Source organism: Oryza sativa, chromosome 4, assembly GCF_034140825.1.
Source record: "Oryza sativa Japonica Group chromosome 4, ASM3414082v1".
Lineage (NCBI taxonomy): Eukaryota > Viridiplantae > Streptophyta > Magnoliopsida > Poales > Poaceae > Oryza > Oryza sativa.
In genome coordinates this window covers 30222408-30242300 of record NC_089038.1, presented here as the reverse complement: position 1 = coordinate 30242300, position 19893 = coordinate 30222408, and the positions used below count along the sequence as shown (strand labels likewise).

The 19893-nt window shown below is 44.9% G+C and overlaps 3 protein-coding genes across 4 annotated transcripts; 1 reads left to right on the top strand and 2 right to left on the bottom strand.

Moving 5' to 3' along the window:
• Positions 1–3403: 3403 nt before the first annotated feature.
• On the bottom strand, positions 3404–5519 carry LOC107275815 (nuclear poly(A) polymerase 4). Its single transcript, XM_015779883.3, has one exon. It carries the CDS (start codon positions 5418–5420, stop codon positions 3750–3752), a length of 1671 nt encoding a protein of 556 aa, XP_015635369.2. The 5' UTR covers positions 5421–5519; the 3' UTR covers positions 3404–3749.
• Positions 5520–6130: 611 nt separating this feature from the next.
• Positions 6131–16799, bottom strand: LOC4336807 (DNA replication ATP-dependent helicase/nuclease JHS1). 2 transcript variants are annotated; one of them, XM_015779083.3, is made up of 34 exons: positions 16394–16799; positions 16162–16296; positions 15817–15996; positions 15658–15723; positions 15341–15541; positions 15189–15242; positions 15043–15104; positions 14809–14941; positions 14530–14640; positions 14325–14421; positions 13715–13791; positions 13235–13300; positions 12846–12998; positions 11982–12037; positions 11845–11905; positions 11663–11773; positions 11541–11597; positions 11285–11419; positions 10982–11212; positions 10354–10428; positions 10147–10268; positions 9976–10048; positions 9787–9891; positions 9534–9701; positions 9281–9350; positions 9054–9205; positions 8778–8855; positions 8593–8685; positions 8331–8468; positions 8153–8192; positions 8006–8079; positions 7518–7652; positions 6965–7084; positions 6131–6651 (listed from the first exon to the last, which is right to left on the bottom strand). In XM_015779083.3, the coding sequence occupies exons 1-34, from the start codon at positions 16679–16681 to the stop codon at positions 6490–6492; spliced, it is 3879 nt and encodes a 1292-aa protein (XP_015634569.2). In that variant the 5' UTR covers positions 16682–16799; the 3' UTR covers positions 6131–6489. The 2 variants fall into 2 exon arrangements, with proteins under 2 accessions (XP_015634569.2, XP_066165316.1); XM_066309219.1 differs by having other exon boundaries at positions 15817–15993.
• A 1832-nt stretch (positions 16800–18631) lies between these two features.
• Positions 18632–19787, top strand: LOC9266197 (uncharacterized). Its single transcript, XM_066309226.1, has one exon. The coding sequence runs from the start codon at positions 18786–18788 to the stop codon at positions 19635–19637; it is 852 nt and encodes a 283-aa protein (XP_066165323.1). The 5' UTR covers positions 18632–18785; the 3' UTR covers positions 19638–19787.
• The last annotated feature ends 106 nt before the right edge of the window (positions 19788–19893 follow it).

The following is a 19893-nucleotide window of genomic DNA, read 5'->3' as shown; positions in this document are numbered from 1 at the left end:
AAGAATTACAAAATTAAGACAAATGGATGGGTCAAGACAAAATTAAGACGGCCAAGTACGTCATGTAAAAGCGTCAAGTCAATAGTCCTTTTTTTCCCTAACATATTGTCAAAACACCAAAGGAATTGAAGTTCCACACGAACACTAGCCCATCCATGTAGATTCCTTGGCAGCCACGCTCAACAAATTTATACTATGCAAAGAAAGGGAGGGAAAAAAATTAATTAAGACAAATGGATGTGTCAAAAGTTAGCTGAATTCGTGCGGCGCAAGAGAGCAGATGACCAAACAATGCTAGTCAACTCAAGTCATGCAGCTCCCTTGTTATAATTAATTAATCATCGTATTCGTATATATATTGATATACTGAACTAATCTGTCGTTGTTGTTGTGTGGTTGTCATGCATATACTGTCATGCAGCCCAACGTTTAGTGCGATCCGACGCAGGCAAGCACGTTGGCTACTTTACACCATAAAAAGGCAGTTTTTTTTAAAGAGGACAATAAAAGGCAGTTAAGCACTGAGCCAGTCATTACACACAACGCTAATCTTCGTCCTTTCTCTTGTCCTGATCTGCAAGGAAGAGTATATACAGTTCTGTGCTAGCTACCACTCATCAGCCTAAGTGATCGAGAGATGTGGATCGATTTGATCCAACATTAGTGCTGTGTTTAGGCCTTAGGTGCAGAATCATAATGACGGATTGCGAAAGTTAGCACCGAGTAAGCAGCAGAGTCGTTTTTAGCTGGTGGTGGCTGGCGCCGCCGCCGCGCGCGCCGGTACGGTCTTCTTCTCCGGCACCGGTGCGGTGATGGGTTGGTGCCTTGGCGGAATCCAACTCTGCACTGCAGTCTGCTCTGCACTCTGGTCGACGCGTGTAGAGGACAGGACGGAAGGCCCAACAAGTGAGCAGGTAGGTCTCGACAATGTGTTTGGGCCTTTAGAAGTCATGGGCCCAAGCGATCAAGTTGCGGGAAGGGAAAGAAGTCCATTTCCAGTCCCTCTATAGTTCAAAATGACAAAACTGCAACTTTAATGAGAAAACTATCAGTTTGCTGCAACATTAGCGGCATGTTTCAGTTTGCTGCAATAATAGCGTGAAAAATTATCACAAAACTGTAACTTTTATGTTATATGCTGCTACAGTACATATGTCGTGGAGGGCCGCCCTGCATGCCGGTGTGCTTAGGAAAACGGAGAAAAGAAAAAGGAAGGGCGAAGAAGAAGAAAAGGCACTGACATGTGGACCCCACCACGCCGCATCAGCGAAAATCGCCTTTAATAATACTGTCTGGGAGTCATTTTGTACCTGTTTTAATTGTTGAAAATGCTGTTCGTCGGTCGACCGACGGGGGAGCAAAAAATCGGGCGCTCCCCCCGCGGTCCGTCTCTCACGCACATGCATGTATATTCTGGGTCCCACCATGATCTTTATTCCCACCTACCATGTGTCTCCATCACATACTCCATTGCAACAAATCGCTCACATATTTTGAAAACCCTTTATTAAGGGAATTCGTTTCATTTTTTGTTCCACCAAAAATATTTCAACTAATGTATTCACAATGTTTCACTATGTATAGATATAATGTTGCAGTGAACCAAAACATTCTTTCACAACTAATCACCTACATATTTTGGAAAACCCTCTATCAGGCCCGGCCTGAGGGCGTCGAGCAGCCATGGGCCCCCACCTACCCCCGACCCTCACCCCCCCCCCCCCCCCCTCCCCCTGCGGCCGGTAGAGCAGCACGAGCGCGATGGCCGGCGCATGACGAGCGCAATTGGCGGCGTTTGCGATTCCTAGAACATGAAAATCGGACGAGGCCGCTGAATCCTTCGAGACGGTGCCGGAATACAACGAGTAGCAGCAACGCACCTCGCCGATGTCAGCAGCTACCAGCAGGTTCTCGTGCGATTGCTCAACGGCGCGAGGCAGCAACCTCCGCGGCGCCGCAGGCCCAGGACCTGCAGGCCCTCTCTCCGCCTCACCAAGTCACTGCCTCCGTCTCCGATGCATATCACATCCGTACGTACAGAAATTTTCAGGTTCGCAACATTTTTTTAGCATACCATGAATTCATGATACGAATGCAATACTATCTCATCTTTAGGATTGTGAGGGTATTATGCCATTATACTCTCACGCAGGAACTCTCCTCCGTTTCTGTCTATTTGATTCCTCTATGGCCGCATTCAGTTGATTGACTGATACCGCCATCCGCCGCTGCTCGGGTGCTCTGATCATGTGTACTGCACTACTCCTGTCTGTCTCATATGGCAAATGTACATTGATGTTAGCACTGGCCACTAATCGGTAAGATCTAGATTCGTTTCAATTAATATGTTGCTTTTCTAGCTTTGTAATTTATATGAGTTTAGCCATTAGTATATTAATTTTCTCAATCATCAATTTGTTCTTTTATCACACCTTCTAGAAAGTTTAAATGGTTTGCCATTTTATACATTGAGTAAATGATTTAGATGAGATTGACATTCATACCATCTTTAGTAACTATGCATTTCAAACAAATTTTAAGCTGATATATATGAAGTTTTCAATATGGATATTGATTTTGGAATGAAGTATTTATATATTTGGTACATATATATTGACTATTATTTAGATGTTTATATCAGGGGCCCCTGTTTTTAATTTTGTCCCGGGCCACCAAAACCTCAGGACCGGCCCTGCCCTCTATTAAGGGAATTCGTTTCATTTTTTGTTCCACTAAAAATGTTTCATCGAGTGTACTTATAATGTTTCACTATGTATGGATCAAATGTTGCAGTGAACTGAAACATTATTTCGCTATTTGCTGAAACATTGTTTTTATATAAGGTGAAACAACGTCTGATTTAAACGATTGAAACATTTCCGATTTACTTAGTGAAACAATTCCGATATATCTGGTGGAACATCGTGCAACATTTAAAAATAATTCAATAATAAGCTTAAAAAAATTCGTTGGAATATATCCATGTGTGGTTCTGTTTTGAAGATTTAATTGCAACGAATTTAATGGTGCAATCGGATCATGATTTAGATAAATAATTTAAGAGAAAAAATAGTTTAAAGTGTTTTTGTACACATGTGTGGCGCTAACGTTTTTCCCCCACCCACGATCGGGCGCCCGATTTGTAGGGGGATCCTTTTATTGTTGGAGTTGGAGGGTGGTTATACTTGGTTTGAAGGTTACGAATTAGACTTTTTCCTTGCCGGAAGCAAAGTGCGGGCCAACACTGAGAAGAATTCGAAATGTGAGAGGCCCAAAAACTATGGATATGGGCCTTGAGAAGAATTCGACATGTCAGATATTTGGGCCTTTAGCCAAGATGGGCTTTAGCTTTCCAATTTCGGCTCGGAGCTTGGGATTGAAGATGAACAGAGATGGGATTAGGTAAGCATGAAAAAAAAATATTTATTAATGTACTGAAGATACAAGTTGGATGATTCATTCTGATATATCAATATATCATGCATTACAGTGGTGAGATATCAGAACCGACAACACAAGTTTGATGCTTCACTTTTCTGCACTCTGTACACACTTAATACAGTGAATATATTAATTACAGGAAGCTGTCCCAGCTAGAAGACCTTTTCTTGATCAATTACAAAGCGAGTGCTAAGCTAGGACTCGTCAGACTGATGGCTTGCGACTCAGTCAGACGATGCTTTCTGGATTCTGATCTTGAAGCACCAATGCCGCTGCTGAGAAGAGCATTTACTGGAATCGGAGCAGCTCTACGTCTTCTTCTCAAACGACGATCCGATCCTGCCCGGCGCAGCCGCCGGCCTCTTGGCGTCCCTGCTGCTCGAGCTCGAAGCGGAGTGATCGGAAGCAGCAGGGGAAGAAGACGGATCATCGTCGGCGCGCTTCCTCTTGAGCTGATCATGGCGGCCAGGCGAGCGAAGCAGCTGCCGCAGCACGTAGGACGGCAGGTCCTTCCGGCGGACGTGCGCCACCGCGACCTCCATGCCGGGCCTCCAGTAGTCGTACATGTACACCTCCTCCTTGAACCCCTCTGTCGTCGCGCGGAGGTCGAACAGCTGATGCTGCTGCTGCTGCGGCTGCGCCGGTGGCTTGGACAAGCCCACGAAGAAGGACGACGTGCGCCGCCGCCGCCGCGGCTCGTTGTGGGGCTCGGCGGCGTACGGCTGCGGGTGCAGGTGGCAGAGCAGCATCCCGGACGTGTCCGCCTCCACCCTGGCCGACAGCAGCCTCAGCCGCGACTCCACCCAGCCCTTCCACTCGCGGAGGTCGTCCTCCTCCCCGCCGGTCACCGTCACGTCCACCTGGAGGTAGCTCTTGTACGCGCCGAAGAAGTTGAACGGCTGGAACAGCTTGTCCCACCCGCCGCCGCCGCTGCCGGCCTTGACGATCTCCTGGCAGACGGCGTCGCCGACGGCGAGCTGCTCGGTGATGACGCGCAGGGTGGCGTGCGAGACGTTGTAGCCGGAGTTCATGCACGGGTACGCCGGCGTCACGATGGGCATGAGGTGTATCTTGTCCCGCGGATTCCGGCGGGGGTCCCAGACCGGGAGGCTGAGGCCGAGCTCGCCGTCGTCGTGCTCGATGGCGCGCAGCATCACCGGGCTGGGCCACTTCCACCGCGCGAAGACGCGGAAGAAGCGCGGGAGCAGCATGCTGGGGGAGGCGTTGGGGTAGAGCAAGCACACGCACGCCACGAGGATGGCCCAGCCGACGCCGCCGAGGAAGCCCGCGACGTTGGAGTAGACGCCCCGCGCCTTGGCCCAGTGCTTCACGCACCGCAGCGTGGTGCGGAACGCGGCGGCGTCCGGGACCAGCCGCAGGATCTCGTCGGCCACGCGGACGCCGTTGAGGCTGCGCGCGGTGGCGAGGTCGAGGCCGCGGAGCACCGACCGGCCGCTGAGGTCCAGGTCGCCGGGCACCACGGGGAGGCACACGCCGGCGTACACGAGGTCCACCTGCACGCCGTGGAACCTCATCTTGATCACGGGAACGTGCGCGCCGGGCACGGGCTGGAGCTCGGCGACGGCCGCCGTCTCCGCCAGCGCGGCGGCGAGCGCGCCGAAGAAGTCGCGGTCGCAGTCGACGTAGGACGGGCCGACGACGAGCGCGTCGATGTCGGAGCCGCGGCCGTGGACGCCGAGGCGGTAGGAGCCGAAGGGGAGCACCAGGGCGGTGGCCCGGTCGGCCATGCCGTCGGGGTACCCGCGCTGCCGCGTGAGGCGCTTCACCCAGCGGTCGACGACGCCGCGGAGGCCGCGGAGCACCTCCTCCCGGGCCGCCGTCTCCTCGGCGCTCTCGTACAGGCCCTCCTCGCGGAGGAGCCTCTCCAGCCGCGCCGTGCTCTCCAGGTCGGCCGGCGTCGGGCCGACGAGCGAGATGGGCTCCGCGACGCCCCGCGACTGTGGCGACTGGGAAGCCATTCTCTCGTGCTCAGATCGGCGGCGCGCCGGCGCGGTGGCGAATCGGGTGGCGTGGTGCAAAAAGCGAGGGATCAGGAGAGGGATGCGAGAAATGGACCAAATGGGAGCTTGACTTGAAGCCTGCCTCCCTATATACTAAGCGGAAGGCAATAGCTCGAATCCTAGTCGGATTCGGGAAGTCAACAGCGGAAAATGACAGGTCGAATCCTAGTCGGATTCGCATGGAAAAAAAGCTCGTACGGAAACGCGAAAAGCTCGCATATTTTGCCATTGTGGTAATGTGGTCATTTGGATTAGAGGTAAACAAACTGAAGCAAAAGTACAAATTAGTTCATCACTAAACAAGAAAAAGAAATGACTAAGACATCAGCATCTCGTGACTTTGCAGCAATTATGCATTCAATTTGTAGGTTTGACACACAATCATCCAAATCACATATAAATATCTATTTTTAATATTACACCGTTAACTTTTTAAAATACGTTTGATCATTCTTCTTATTAAATTTTTTTTATAATTATTATTTATTTTAGTGTGACTTGATTTATCATTATATATTCTATAAACATGACTTACTTTTTATATGTTTATACAAAAAATTTTAAATAAGACAAATGATCAAATGTTTGTCAAAAGATTAATAGCCGTATATTAGAAAACAAAGATACTATAAGATGTCCACGGATATAAGATGGTCTTAAGTCTCTCATCAGGGCAACTGCAATGATCATATTATTACCTTTTTGTTTTTACATAACTAGTGGCATACTGCCATCCGGACCGAGGTCTTCAGTCCTTGCAATTGTAATTAGAGATATTGTTTCCAAAATTTACATGCTTGGCCAACATATGTCAATAATTTACACGTACCAAGTGAACACCCTAATGCCTTCACTAATTTACTACGCAGGCTGACAGTAACCATCGCCTGTGCTGTTAACACTACCAAGTAACACGATCAAACTTGGCTATGGTCAATTGGCCACTACACTCCAAAGCAAAAGCAAAATATACAACATATATACGGCTTTAGCCTAAAAACTTGCAAAACTTTATCTATGACACGACCTATTGTACATTCAATCGAGAGCTTGTTAGCTCTCGAATTGACTGTACATCCTTATTTGTCAGATCTAACTGACCGCCACGCTCAGCTACCTTCTCAATCATAAGTCTCAACAATGGGATCGTTGAAAGAGTTGCAGCGGATCCCACCATGATGAGCTTCTTCTGCAAAAATAATCACTAAAACTTAAGTTGAAATAAAAAAAGGGTAGAAATGGGAGCCTATTAACGCAGAGTAATATTTTGCGTTATCAAGGCAGTTGTCATTGACAGAGTTTGCACATTTGTGTTTCAAATGAAAATGACAAGCATCTAAGTTAGATCAAACATGGCATGAGTACATCAGCATGTCTTCTTTTTGCAACTATTCAACAAAATTATGTGTTGATAATCATGAAAGACCAAAACAATTTAATTATAAAAGAACGTGGTTTTGAGAAATGGTTGAAATGGGAAAAATTCATTCGATGTACTTTACCTTTGCACGTGTCAAGACAACGTTGATCCTGTGCCAATCACCAAGCAAAGAAGAACCACTAGCCCTTGTATTCCCGTTGGACCGTACAAAAGATACTATAATGCATTCTTTATCCCTCCCCTGAAAAGAGTTTCTGTTAGAGCTGCAAGTTACAGAGAAACCACAAAACTAAGGAACCACAAGAAGCAAAACATGGTTGCTCCCAAAGCCTGGACAGTTTTTCACTAGTGATGAGGGTAACAGAATAACCATAATGAATTACTAAGAAACAGTGCAAATTCAAAGGCACTGATTCTTCTATCTTTTTAAATAATTTAAATAACTTTTTACTTATGATCTGAATGGCTGCTTTAAAGATGCATGCATGGAGCCATAGATGATTTGAGATGTAAATGTTCACTAGAACCATGTATCAAAGACCAAAATCACTCAAATCATTGAAACAATCTTGAAGTGTTCAGATCATTGAAACAGGTGATAATGATAATGAAGACTGAGAAAAAACAAATGCTCTTCATTTATCTAATAAAAAGATGAAGGGAACTTTTATCACCTGGTACTTGTCAATTGTATGAACCTCAACTGAAGCGTCTACATGTTGCTGAATGAGATTTGCTTGGGCATTATATGGAGTTATTATACCAACCCCATCTTGAGCTACACCTCTCTTTAGCAATTCATTGGTGATCTACAAAAAGGATGTGATCAAATTTTGAGGATGAAAGGGAAGTGATGATATTTCGATTTTTATATAATTAGGCTCAATATATGTAGGTAAAAAAAGGATGCACAACACTAAGCCTCAGCACAAGTTTGTGGACCAGAGCAGTTTAAATCAAGCGATATTTTCCTAGCTTAAAAGATATAAGATAATTAGATATTGCTAATTATTTAGCATGGCACAACAAAAGGGCAGAAGCAGTCAGCAAGACAGCAGCACTATGAAGCAGATGAACTTTTTAAGTACAGGATTTTAACTAGTAGCTAAAGTTTACTGCTTGCTTGCTATATTGTCCACACCAGACATAGATCAGGGCATACCCATGAAACAATTAATGCTTCTGTAGGATTGTTCACAGTTCTATGTTCCTTGGCCTCAAAAGCTGGTACTTCATCTGCATGATTTGCCCACATGATTAGCATTGAAAGGCAAATCAAAAGGACAGACTAATCAAACTAATCAATAACCTGTGTTCGCAAAGACGACAGCCCTATCAGGGTTCAAGATCTGCAATTTGAAGTCAATGAAAAATTAAAACTGCTCCTGGAAGATAAAGCGCATGGCAGTAGAAAAACACCTGACATAACAAAAAAATGTATCTAGTAACAGAGTACTTATACATTAAGAAATAGGCCGCAGCGCTACCTCTTTCAGCTTCAAGCGAACAGGACCTCTGCCAGAAAGCTTGAGTTTGGCATTTGCAATTTCCAACGAACCACAGGATAACCTATTGCCGTAAATCAATGAATTTGAGAGCTCCATAATGCCAGATGACATTCGGTACTACAAATTGGCAGTTGCACATTGTGAGTTTTAGTGAAACAAGGGGTCTTCAACTCAACAGAAAATAAGTGGAAGTGGAAATACTAGATAAGTAAGCATAAGTGTGATATTCAAATAGAGATACCTGGCATCGCAATGCTGAAATTGCTTGAGGGTGTGCTTCTGACAACCTCCAAAATAAACTGACACCCATACCATTCTCTCGAGCTTCAGAACTCTGTGATTTGTTTGAAAGAAGTAATAAAAAAAAGGGAAAGGTTGGTATAAAAAGCATTAAGATAATGAGTGTACAAGCAAAGCAGTGAAAACCTGAACAAGTGGAGGAAGCTGATAATGATCTCCTACTAGAACAAACTTTGTTGCAAGCATCAAAGGTCCCAGAGATACCTAGTGAGTAAAATATTACAATGTGAGAAATTATAAATGGTATAGGATGCAAGACTCTTTAGAAAACAATTTTACAGATCATTCTGGTTTAGCAGCTTTGACCAACTAATGTAGTCTTGAAGTTAAATGAGGACCATCGTGTGGATTTTTGTGGTTTCCTTCAAGACTTGTACCAAGCATTCCTAGTTTGGAGCCTACCGGTAATGTGATCTGGCCTGCCTCATCCATGATACATGTGTCAAACTTCTTATGTGCTAGTAAAGGGTGATAAATTCCCAAACAAGTGACTCCAACAACTTGCACTTGCTCCATTCTAGCTTTGACGGCATCTACTGATTGTATATCTGTTGCTGTTCAAAAAAATAAATAATCAAACACACATTCTTCATTTTAAAAGCACAAGTAGAATAATGAGAAATTCTAACTTGACAAGCAGTGGCCTTTGACATCAGGATGTACAGCTTCATGCCTTCCAATTCGAAGAAAATCTACACCCTATATAAATGGCATTAGAGCATGTTCATATTTTGATGATTTGATTTGTTGCGCTACAATGCTCAAGCCAAACGTTGCTCATTGGAACAATGCGATAGGGGAAAAGAGTTTGTTCATTTGAATAGTACAGTGAGACAGGGAGTTATGACTGAATTTATGAAAGGAAGTATTGCGAACACAAACCTCAGCCTTCAACTTCATAAGCAAATTATCTATAGCTGAATTGGTATATGAGGTTAGCAAAATAGATTCCCCTCTCATCAATAATGACTTCACGGCATGCACCATCGTATATGTTTTGCCTGTTCCAGGCATTCCTAGGATAAGCGCATAATCTTTTGCTGCTAGAATCTGAAAGCAACATAGTGTACGCTTTACATAGTGACATTGAATTTTCAGAAGAAAAAAAATAATGAACTAAAGACCAAAGATTTACTTTATGCAGCGATCTCTGTTGGTCATTGTTCAAATTTGGCAATGATTGTATATATGATAGTGCCGGATCTTGACTTAGGAGTCCTCCACTATCAAATCTGGGAGCCTATCAACATCCAAATAAGGAAATTACAGACAACAAAAACAGTATGGAGAAACATAGCACGAATAGGCTAGTGGACGAACAGACCTCGAGGTCAACAATCAACTTCCTTAGGTGAGAGTTTTGTGGATTCTCAGCAAATAGTTGGACAAGGTTGAGTCTGGCAACAGTTCAAATACAAACTTTATTTAGGAAGAAGGAACTTTTCTAAATTACTAATTCAGAACCTTCAACAAAAAAAATAAAACAAGGGCCAACCTCATGGTAGCAAATGAAGAAACAGACTCATCCTTATCTATACGCCAAACTTCACATTGGAGATCTCCTTGCTCTAACAAGGAATTACTTCCTGGAAGTCTCAGACGTCGTGGCAATGAAACCTACAAAAATTCCAGTTGAAATATTAATAATCAACCTAATAAATTGAAATGGATGCCTAAGCAGGTTCGCAAGGTCAGGTAATACCGTTATATGGGCACGGCTGAGGTCCCTTATGTATCCATTTGCAACAGCTATTCGCCCAGATTTTGTGCTAAGCACCTAATGAAAAGTAGAAGAAAACATGACACACTTCATTATGGAGAAAAATAAACCAGCATGCATCACTATAATAGCTAAGTATCCATGAAGCAAAGGGGTGTGAGCTACTATATGTGTAATAACGCATAAAAAAATGACCCCTTTGTGGCCATAGGCCTACAGCACTAAAGTAAACATCACAAAACAGGAGGATAAAAACAAAGTAATATAACGCTACAATACTCCAAAGTGTTAGCTGGCTGTTGCTGATTGATCGGTTAGCAGTAGCTGCAGAAGTTTTCAACTGGTATTATATTTGCCATTTAACCTCCTTATATGCACTGAGCATATTCTATGAACCTATAGTTCTACTTCCTTACCAACATTAAGCACATAACAGTTCAAACGGAAAGAACCCTACACTCCAAACAAAATGAGATGGAGCCATACATTACAAATTTGCAATATGGTGTGCCAAATATATGCAATAAAAATATCAATGTTGCTGGGAACTTGAAATAGCTAACATAGTAATGTTGCTGAATATTGAATACAGAAAGTGTACAAGGTTTACCACAGAATCACCGCATTTGAGGCTAAAATCTACACTTTCAACATGTTCTCCTGGCTGATCAGCTGTCTCAGGCTGCAACTTCTGGCGCAGAAAAGTATATATGTATCTTTTGCTTTTTCCAGATGAATCTATTGAATGTCCATTTGTAACATCAAGGACAAAATAAGATGGGGAAGAATGCCTGCTCCCAGTATTTGAATGATGTGGCTGGAAAATTTCCTTCTTCTTGACCTGAATTTTGCATGAGATGAGATCAAGAGAGTACAAATCAAATACACGGCACGTGAGAAAAGCTAAAGATACCTGAGAAACTCTAGCTTCAAGATCGATCAATCTGTCCCAGTGTTTAAGAAAGGTATGATGTGCAACTGTCAAGTGATTCACGAGATTATCAAATAAATCACCAAGCCCACTAGTTGCAGCATTGCCTCCATGCGCCTGTTGCATCAGAATATAAGTATGGCTTTTCACATGTATATATTATGTAATTGAACAAATTTGTACCAACAGGACTGTATCAAAAAACACATTTATATTAAAAAGAATAGAGTTATTGAACCTTGTGGTATATGGTGCATGAAACCAGGTGTCGACATCCATTACATGTAGATGGACTCTGAAAGAAAGATTTTGTTTGAGTTCTAACAAATGAATTACTTATGTACAAGTTTTTAGTTCCACCTGTATCATCGGGGGAAAACTCTGTGAAATCGATGCCTTCAGGATCTCAGTGGCAAGCTCATTCCGACGCATTATTAATCCAATTAAATCAGACCTCTTGACTTTGATGCCCTTCAGAAATTAACAAGAAATGGATAAGGATGGGTACAGAATTTATGTTGAGTGTCGTTTTAGAAGATTACCAATGTTTGGTCTGTGTGAAGATAATACAGAAGACCCAAGTCAATATCCTTGTTCAAGTATCTGAAGACATGGAAAAGCATGGTAAGGAATATATATATATGGAAAGCCTGCAGTGGAAGAAATAGATAGATCATACCTCTCCGTCATCAATAGCGTGTACAATATCACTTGGGCAGTGTGTTCCACAGCTGTCTGGAAATATATAAACCATTGTGAAGAGCAATAGAGAAGTAACTGGATCTATTCTGAAGGACTAAATTGTTGTTTTTTCAGACATGGTTAGGTAAATAGGAGACACTAGAGTGCTACACAGTATGTGAAACACCACAAAAATAACACAATATTCTTTTCAGAAATGGACATAAAGTAAAGATAACACTAATAGTCACAATCACATTTCAAAAAAGGTATCAAAATATATATTTGGATGCCGCTACATGTGACATGTATTAATTATCAAAACTACTGAAGGATGTTGACCTTGTGAAAGTAGAATGGAACTGAGGCTCCGGATTATTGATTAATTATTATTTTGTAATGAACTATGATTGGGTTTTTTTAAGGTACGATTAGTTGTTGTAGGACATTATTATTGATTGGTTGTTGCCACAGAATGGACATGACTAGGTGGTTGACAGGTTTCTAGTCAATTGTAACTAAAGCTTAAAGTTTTGGATAAAATAGAGCAGGGAATCTAATTCAAGTAAGCAACCAGTAATTACATTATGGAAAACAGACAGAAAACAACAGTTCTGGCCTGTGCAATATAAACCTCAATGAACTCGTCAGGTTTTGATTAAAAAATTGAGAGCATGACTACTTGTAAGAATTAATATGGATTATGGAATCAGCACAATCTTTCAAGAAGCCTGGTTGTTGCAATACTTCACTAATTTATTGCATAAATAGTTTCCAGAACCCCGGTGACAAAAATATCTCATGCCAGAAAAAGATATAATATATCTTCAAGTGGATCCACTATCCAGGAGCATATGCTTACCTGACCACTAGTTCCTTTACCAGTTTTGAACTCCAGAGGCATTACTCTGTCGTATGAACTACCATTGCATGAAACCCTTGATCTAATAGAAGCATCAATAATCCCTTTCAAACCATATCTTGGAGCCCAGGCCATCTCCTCAATATCCATTACCTAAGGTGAAATTCATTTCAATAAAGCCATTAAGAATGAGGTGTGCAAGTCAACACTCAAGTACTGAAGGACATGGGGAGAGTGAAAGTTCTGTGTTGGCCTAATTTTGATGGCTGAGAATCACAAGGACTACAGGAGTTTACCATCATGAAACGAACTTGCTAGATATTACATATAAGTTACATAATATGAAAAGGTCATATTCCAAAGTTTTGCAAGCTCAAGATGTTGCCTACCTCCACAACTCCAACAGTCTTTTGTCCTTCAATTTGACCAAAATTTACATTGTTACATTTTGATACCTGGATGTGCCGACGATGATTAGCGCAGAACATGTAACAGTATCTTCTTTAAACAAGTAAAGGACAAGACATGCAATATATCCACCGGTGAACTTTGCAGGCAAGTTAGTCCAGGATTGATAAAGGAAAGACTAGATCAAAACTTTCTCTTAAAAAATTATACTCCGTAATAGAAATGGCATATATTAGCAATTAAAAACAAAATGGCTCAATCGAGTGATTAATCATTGCCTAGAACCTCTGAAAAGAAATAGAAGAGTGCCATATGGGTATAACAACAGGTTCCAATTCAACAAAAATAAGTGGAGTATTCATGACCATGGTGCAACTCTATGGACTTCGAAAATTCTTGTGGTCATTTAAGGAGCCCCAACAGTGAATATAAAAAACTGCTGTGCAAGTCATCTACTCCACCTTCATAAAGCACTTGTACCAATTCAATATTTTGGGGACTGCTTCAATCAGCGTTTTAAGCGTGTTGCTTTCACTGGCTGCATAGAAAAATGTCAAAACCAGTAAGATATGCACATGGCTGGGGATATAAGATAGTTTGTGTAATGTTATAAATATCAATAAAGAAGCTGAGCTACAGTACAGTACTGTAATCAAACATGACATATACCAATATGACTTGAGTAAATGAGGATGTATGAGAACAACCACAATGTATGTTGATATTTCAGAACAAACACAACAGATTTGCAGAACTTTTGGAATGACATTCCATGTTCCTTGTGTAAACATATAAAAATAATAGGAAGGATATAGCACAGAAAATTGGATCAAATTAGTCAAAGCAACATTCAAAAATTAAATATAAAGTTTCACAAAAAATTTAGTAGCACATGATAATTTACTGATAACTATAGCCTTACTGAATCGGTGCTCTAAGAATAGAGTAAGAAAAACATTATTGGTCAGGGCACTCAGTATAACATAATAAGTCATGAACAGTCCATGTCATAGTGTCATACTTTTGTGTAGTGTGTTTTTTATGGATTAAAAATGTTGTCACGAATCTTACCTCCACATGCATATAAACTCTCAATATTTTTCAAAAGAACTTCTTTGGCTTGCTGCTCTAAGAATTGCGTTGAAGGAACATCTTCAAGTAGCCCTGCCTGAGGCACAAGAGGAAAGAAACAAAGTGAGGCACACACAACTGTTACATGAAGATAAAGTGCATGATGTATTAACCAGAGCTGCCAATTTTTCTTGCACCAACGAACCTGGAATACTTGATGCAGCAGAGTACCAATCAAAGCACTTGTTGAATATTCATTGCTTTTTAGTCTGTCATCGAGAACAGACCTTCTTGGACAATGAAAACTAGAAGCAACCTAAAATAAGCTATATATCAAAATATGATGACAAGATAAGATGAATGTATTTTTACAAACAGTTCTTATAAAATAATATTTGAGGATATCATAGCAGCTTGTTCATATTGATCTGGGATATTGACTACAAAGGTTATAATAAAGAGATGGGGGGAGGCTAATACTAACCCGTGTTCCAGATATGAGTAATTCTGGATGCACTATAACAAGATTTTTGTCATGATCAATAATACATATTCCATGGTCAGTGAATTCTCCAATGACACTTACTGTGTCGCCTGGGCTAATAAGGCTATGGAACCTGTAGTGGTTTGAAATATATAGGCAATAGATTGATGAAGGTTCATATGTATATAGAAAATAAAAATGGAATCATGTCAATAGTTGCATATAGGAACTCACCACTCATCACACAAATGGACTGCATGCTCTTTCCCACCGTGCTCATTCAGCAAACGTAAAACCTGTCAAAACAGTTAGCAACTTTGCAAAATAACAAAAATTTAATTGCAAACTAGCTCATCCAGATAGGTAAAGAGGATATATACCTTAACAGGATAGCGATCACATGGTAAGTTATCGCCTTTGTGCTTTTCTGACACCTGAAAAGTAATTAAACACATAAATCTCTATTGTACTAGAAGTCTAGAGCAGCTCCAACTTCGATAGAAACCAACCCATGGAGGTAAAGAAAGCAAACCTCCAACACCAAAAAGCTATCGAAGGGCGGGGCATCAAGGGACTTCTGGGAGGGTACATTTTGATCGCTGTCAGCAATAGGAGAACAACTAATGTTTTTCGGATCACCATTTATGAGCTGCTCTCCTTTATTCTCACCATCAGCAGGTAATTCTTCTTCCATGATTGCATCTTCCACTTGATCTAAAAGATCAAGTAGTGCCTGGTAAAAAGAAATGGCATAGTTTTGTCGATCAATTCTTTGGCAACTTAGTTCTTACATGTAATAATATCATGAAACCAATGGCACCCAGGACATTTAGTGTTATCTTAGTTCACCTTTTTGTGCTCCCCTGCCCCCAACTGCTCAGGTCCTCCATCAGAAACCACACCCCCATTAAGCTGCTGCTTCATGCACAAAACCATTACTCCATCAACACGATTTGGAACTACATTAGCTAGCATTCACACAACAATTCATCGTATAACTGTATGTACCTCACTGCACCTATAGGACAGTGATGGAGGAGTCCGAAATGGGCTTTGGGTGTCCTCCACACCGTCACAGCCACCTGGACCAGTTCCACACATATCCAAATTGCGTGCTGAAGCAGTACATCTTGACATGCCCAGCAGTGATGAATGCCATTTCTTTGTAGACTCGACCGAGGAATGCTTCTAGAATACAATTACATATCGAATAGCAAACCAGAAAGCCACAAAAAACGATTAATTTCATCACACAAGAAAGTGTTGTGTCTCCACCGGCTCCAATGCACATACATACGTGCATTGCACGCCGGTATATACCTCGCAAGAACATAAAGAAACTCCAGTATATACCTCATTGTTTGAGCACGGATGAAGCGCCATACCAGTCATCTGCCTTGAAGTGACCATGCGCAGGCGATCATTCACCGGCGAGATCTTCCAAGTCACAACCTCCCCACCCCCATCGTCCTGGCTCTGCTTAATCAGCTGGACCGCACCAAACAAGAAACCACCAAACCTAAGAGTCGATCCAAACGCCAACTAATGCATTCCAAATCGGACCAAGCGCAAGACCAATACTTACCATCCCAGGAGAAAACCTGACCCGCTTCGGCGCCAGAGTCTTGGTGACCTCCGGCGACACCTCCGATGGCTCCTCCTCGATGAGCGGCGGTGGCGGCGGAGGCGGCGGCGGCGCGGGAGGCTGCGAGGGGCCGTCGGCCTTCTGGCGCTTGGCGTTCTGGGAGGAGGCCTGGGACTGGCGCTCGAAGAAGTGGAGAATGCCGAACTTGGCCGGCTGCGACGGCTGCGAGGCCGGCGGCTTCTTCGAAGCTGCCCCCGCCGCCGCCCCCGTCCGCTTCCGTGGAGCCATGGCTGTGTTGAGGACTAGGGTTTTCTTCTTTCCGGTCGCTAGGCGGTTCGATACGGCGGAGGCGGCGGACGGCGGCGGAATGGGGGATCGGGTTGGGAAGGGAAGGTGGTGGGAAGGCGAGGAGGAGAGGAGAGGAGCCGAGAAGGGGAAGGGGAATGGCCGAAAGGGAGGGGAATTGGGCGGGGTTGGAAATTGGAGTTCCCGCGCGGTAGAGATTTCGGCGGGGTAGACTGCGACGTGGGCCCGTGACGGCCCGGTGAAAACTAGGCCTGAAAGGAGAAAGCATTGGTCCAGAAGTGAGATTTGGCCCATAAAATATTGGGCCCCCCTTACACGGTTCTAAAAGCCCATGTACGACGGCAAAGTTTCTTTCGTTCCCTCATGGAACTTGTGCAAATCTCATGACCATTTTTTGCGTTCCTCTGATCAAGTGGTGTACAAGAAAGTCTCCTGCGTACGGCGCACTCCTCCTGTGATTCTTCTTCAACTCATCAACCATCATCCAGGTTCTGATTCGATAATTTGTCACCTATTTAGATTAGAGATCTGATGATGATTGACTACCACGCGCATTTGTTCCCATGTATCACCTGATCTAAAAATTGGTGGTAAAAATCATCAAATTTGCCGGCCCGCCCAAGTACAAAAATGGCCAATCGTTCACCGGCGCACGAGGATTGACAGCCACGCCAAAAAGCGCGGCGCGCGAGGAGTGACAGCACGCGGACCCGACAGCCCTGTCGGGGCGAGAGCCTCCCAACTCGCGCCACGACGAGTCGTCGTCAGTCAGTCCTCCCCCTTCGACTTCGACCACCAGACGATGGATCAACGCTCGCCACCTTCTCCGAGACACCGCGCGTCCGTACTCCCATGTCGATTCCAGGCGAAACACCAAAGACGATCGTGTCGCTCGTCGATCGCCATTGCCCAAGAACACACGCCTCATCACCTCATCGCCTCGTCGTCGGGTCCTGCGCGAGTTTTCTCTGCCGGTGGTTGGGGCGATCGATGGAAGAGTAATAAAGAGGATACATCCAATCGGTATGGTTCGTCTTGGTGAAAGATGGTTCAGGCAACCCAGCACGGGAAAAAACGCCGTAATTTACTTCTCTTCTCGATCACTCCGTCACGGCCGCCACCGCGACCACTTTTTCCCGTCGAGAAAATGTTGCCACCTTTTGTTGGTTCGCCGTGGTGGCTGACAGGGATCCGGGTGAAGCCGCTGCTGCACACGCCGCCGCGAGCGGAAAAGGCTCCGGGAGAACCAACCCCGAGTGGCACGTGGGGAGGCTGCCTGCCGCGCGGTGAAGCTTCGGTCACGGACTCGCGGCTCGTTTTCGCGCTCGCGCGCCTGGTCAATGGGTTGGCAAGTGGCAATTGCGACGCACGCAGGTTTGGATCTTGGCTCTGGCCTCTGGCTGCTGCGATCCCAGTCCAAGCGATGTCTCGTGACGGTCACGATGGAGGCGCACACACGCGGCCACGCGGGCATCTAAAGTGCTAAACCCACCTTATACAAAGCTGCATTCGAACAATGTTGAACAAATTCAATTCAAAATGTGGCGCTAAAATTGGAACGATGTGACGGAAAAATTGAAAGTTTGTGTGTAGAAAAGTTTTGATGTAGACTGTGTTTAGTTGACGTCAAAATTAGAAGTTTAGTTAAAATTGAAACGATAAGATGGAAAAATTGAAAGTTTATGTGAGTAGGAAAGTTTGATGCGATGAAAAAAGTTGAAAGTTTGAAGAAAAAAATTATGATCTAAACACAATGGTAGTGGAAAAGTTAGAAGTTTGAAGAAAAAATTTTGTAACTAAACTCGGCCTATTTTTCAATATTTCTTATCGGAAGTTTTTGTCCTACTAGTGTGCAACCGTGCATCTATTCCTAGAGTAGGGTAGAGGAACACACTTCCATAAAAAGCCACGCAAGCGAGGGAACAGAGAGATGCGAACCGATCGAACAAACGAAAACTACGAAAAGGTGAAAAGCGGCGCCTCTATATACAGAGGAGAGACCGCGTCGTCCTCCTCTTCCTTCCTTCCTTCCTCCCTCCCCTCTGCTGCTGTGCTTGATAATGGAGAAGGCAAAGAGAAGAGGGCAATGAAGTGCAGCAGGCACCCGTACGAGGGCGGGGTTGGCGTGTGCGCGCCGTGCCTCCGCGACCGCCTGCTCGCGCTCGCCGCCGCGCAGAACGAGGCCTCCTCATTGCCGCCGCCGCCGGAGCCGGTGCCGGTTTTCCCGAGGTCGGTGTCGCCGTACGTGTGCCGCCGGAAGTCCGACGCCTCCGGGGCGAGGAGGCGCACGCCGAGCCTCCTCTTTTTCCGGACGCCGCAGGTGGGGCCGGCCTACGGCGGCGGCGGCGGCGGCGGAGGCGGCGCAGGTGGATTCGAGGAAGGGGACATAGAATTCGAGATCCGGCGCCGCAGCAGCAAGTTCTCCGTGCTCGCCGCGCTCTTCGGAGCCCATCGGCAACACGGGTCGGAGGAAAAGCGCAGTAGCAAGGAGCGGAAGCACCGTTCTTGGCTCGCGGCGATCATGGCACCCTGGGGCCCCCGGAAGAAGGATCCGGCCGTCGCGTCGCCGCCGCGGCACTCTTGCCACGTGATCAGCAACCGCGGGCTCTCGCCGGCGATGAGGTACGCCGACGAAGGCGGCGAGGAGGGGAGCTCGCCGGCGGAGTCGCCATGGCGACCTTCGCCGATGCGGAAAACCCCCTGCCGGCGCAGACCGGGAGGCGCGACTGGGGCCGGCGGCGTCTCGGGCTTCGCCGTCTGCATCAGCCCGCTCGTTCGTCCCAGCCCGGCGCGGCACCACCGCGGGGGAGGCCACCCGCCGGACGCCGCCGCCTTCTCCGGCGAGCTGGGGCCGTCACCGCTCCACCGCCTCTCCTCCGGCTCCTCGCTCCCCCACTGCCGGTCATGGAAGCTCGCCGACGGCGGCCGCTTCCGGTGATCCTATCCTTTATTAATTTTTTTCCCGCGCTCCGACATTATTTATCCCTTTTGGGAGGCTTTTCTTTTTTCCTTTTTACCTTTACGTGTAAACTGGAAAAGAAGAATTCATCCTGGCCAACCACGAGCTGGCAAGCTGTCCCACTGACATGTAGGCACCGACGTTTGTCAAAGGTTACTGTTTGTCAGTTGAACATGTTGCAAGCCACTGTAAAAAAAAAAGCTTCTTGCATTATCTATGTACAGGATTACTCCTA

What these genes read in the sequence shown, in the direction of transcription:
- LOC4336807 (XM_015779083.3), bottom strand. Translation starts at nt 16,681, where the DNA reads ATGGCTCCACGGAAGCGGACGGGGGCGGCGGCGGGGGCAGCTTCGAAG. An exon ending in GTCCATTTGTGTGATGAGTG is followed by an intron (nt 14,942 to 15,042) that starts GTGAGTTCCTAT and finishes AAACCACTACAG; the next exon opens with GTTCCATAGCCTTATTAGCC. An exon ending in ACGCTATTGATGACGGAGAG is followed by an intron (nt 11,906 to 11,981) that starts GTATGATCTATC and finishes CCATGTCTTCAG; the next exon opens with ATACTTGAACAAGGATATTG.
- LOC9266197 (XM_066309226.1), top strand. Translation starts at nt 18,786, where the DNA reads ATGAAGTGCAGCAGGCACCCGTACGAGGGCGGGGTTGGCGTGTGCGCG.
- LOC107275815 (XM_015779883.3), bottom strand. Translation starts at nt 5,420, where the DNA reads ATGGCTTCCCAGTCGCCACAGTCGCGGGGCGTCGCGGAGCCCATCTCG.